The sequence below is a fragment of the Lathyrus oleraceus genome, chromosome 3 (genome assembly GCF_024323335.1).
Source record: "Lathyrus oleraceus cultivar Zhongwan6 chromosome 3, CAAS_Psat_ZW6_1.0, whole genome shotgun sequence".
Taxonomy (NCBI): Eukaryota; Viridiplantae; Streptophyta; class Magnoliopsida; order Fabales; family Fabaceae; genus Lathyrus; species Lathyrus oleraceus.
The window spans coordinates 529,121,092-529,123,065 of record NC_066581.1 but is presented as its reverse complement, the minus strand read 5'-3'; the positions used below and the strand labels follow the sequence as shown (position 1 = coordinate 529,123,065).

Below are 1,974 nucleotides of genomic sequence, written 5' to 3'. Positions count from 1 at the left end.
ATGCATTTTAGAAGTTGAGGAAAGTTGCTTGTTCAATAGGAGATAGGGTATAGGGAACCCCAGTTTTGACCAGTTAGCTTTCTCTAGTCAACCTCTTTGAACCAACTTGCAAACTTGAAGTTCTCTTGATCTTTAGGAGTAATGGAGGATCATATATGCATAAGATGATGTATAATGAAGTTTTCATTGATATCTTTGACCAAATGTTGAAGAAACTTGTTGAGGAAGTCACACAAGATACCTAGATGAATTAGGGCTTCCAAGACAAACAAACTTCAAACTATTAATGAATTATTGATCAAAATGATAAATGAAGAACATGGGGATCCATATATGATGTTTAGAACCAATGTGAATCTTTCCTTGATTGATCTCTTGCACTAAGGTTCTCAAACCCTAATTGTGAGCTTGATGATGCATAGATGGATGCGCACACTACCTACAAAAGAAACAAAGCTATACATAGACATATTTTTGGTATTTTAGTTAGTAAACAAATAAAAATAAGGTATGATACAATCAAATATGCTTGGTGATCTCTCCCAATGCAAACACAATGAATGAGGGGTAAGGAGGATATCAAGGAGTGATCCCAAAGCCAATGCAAATGATGAGATAACATGAGGGATCTTATGGTCAAAATTGGGGTCTTACAAAGTGTTACAGAATAGCAAATAATCTTTCTCACCCTAATTAGAATTTGCGTTATACAATATGAGATATCATTATGTTGTTTATAAGAAAACTAACACACTAAACTGATGAGTTATTACATACAAGCTCATTACACAAACTAACTTAAACAATTAGGCATGACAAATAAGCTCAATTCGACATGCTAACATATTTCAATCACAACATATGAACAAACTTCGACGACATGCTAAGATCCTATCGAATTGTCAATCTTAAAAGCTATCATTCGACCATACTAGAGGTCAATCAAATATATAAATTCTACAAATTACAATATGCTAAACACCAAATTAATAATACGTGATATACATGAAATTATCATCCATACATGTCAACAATATATATATGACAAATAAACACTTTATTTCAAGTATTGAAATATTTTTAGTATATATGAAAATGAAACTATATTTCTTCATTTTTGTTGACTAAAGAAGTGGTTGATGGTTGGCATAACTTCAGGTGGTCGAGTACGAAGGAAATTCCTCAAACCATGCTTAGCATACTTCTCTCCTTCTTCTTCGTTGTCAAACACTCCATTTGTGCGACCACTTTTCCTAATCCTATATAAAAAATTTCAAACCAAAATTAATCCAAGAATATTTCACTAATTGCTTATTTATTCACTAACTTTATTTAATTTTTATTTGAATTGTACCTAACATCAGGATTCTGAATCAAGTTTCTTGTTAACTGGAAGACACACATGCTTGTCACAAAAGTCATTGCAGCCAATAGAGGGTAAACCTATAAAATAAAATAAAAATTAAACTATTAAATAAATCTATAACTACTATAATAAAAAGATATATTAAAAACTTTCTTTTAAAATACATATAATAAATAAACATGAAATTAATAATTAACAAATGAATTTAAGTATATGGTACCTCTGGTTTCATCCAACGCCCCATTAATTTGGAAAAATGTTTCTTTTATGAGCTTTAAAAAAAAAGTGTTCTTGGCTTCTTGAATTTTAAAAAGATGTGTTAGTTATTTGCTTTTTAATTCTATGTGCTATTTGTATAAGTATATATAGTAGTTGATAAGATAGAATTTGCAAGACTAATTTGAAGACTTAGTATCATGGAAAAAACTTTTACAATGGGCTAATAGCTAACATTGTTCAAAATTAAAATTAAATATTTGACTTATAGTTAAAACCATGGGCTAGCCTCATGTTTTTCTCTATTTTTTAAATATTAATATGCAAAGAATGACTCAAAATAATGTCAATAGGGTATTCATGATAGCTATATAACTATTTAATTTTTGTAT

General features: G+C 29.5%; 1 protein-coding gene across 1 annotated transcript; it reads right to left on the bottom strand.

Moving 5' to 3' along the window:
• Positions 1-1,002: 1,002 nt before the first annotated feature.
• LOC127130280 (uncharacterized) lies at positions 1,003-1,736 on the bottom strand. The gene is made up of 3 exons (XM_051059316.1): positions 1,587-1,736; positions 1,355-1,443; positions 1,003-1,259 (listed from the first exon to the last, which is right to left on the bottom strand). The coding sequence occupies exons 1-3, from the start codon at positions 1,608-1,610 to the stop codon at positions 1,112-1,114; spliced, it is 261 nt and encodes an 86-aa protein (XP_050915273.1). The 5' UTR covers positions 1,611-1,736; the 3' UTR covers positions 1,003-1,111.
• Between the last annotated feature and the right edge of the window lie 238 nt (positions 1,737-1,974).

What these genes read in the sequence shown, in the direction of transcription:
- LOC127130280 (XM_051059316.1), bottom strand. Translation starts at nt 1,610, where the DNA reads ATGGGGCGTTGGATGAAACCAGAG. An exon ending in GGCGTTGGATGAAACCAGAG is followed by an intron (nt 1,444 to 1,586) that starts GTACCATATACT and finishes TTTATTTTATAG; the next exon opens with GTTTACCCTCTATTGGCTGC. An exon ending in ATTCAGAATCCTGATGTTAG is followed by an intron (nt 1,260 to 1,354) that starts GTACAATTCAAA and finishes TTTTTTATATAG; the next exon opens with GATTAGGAAAAGTGGTCGCA.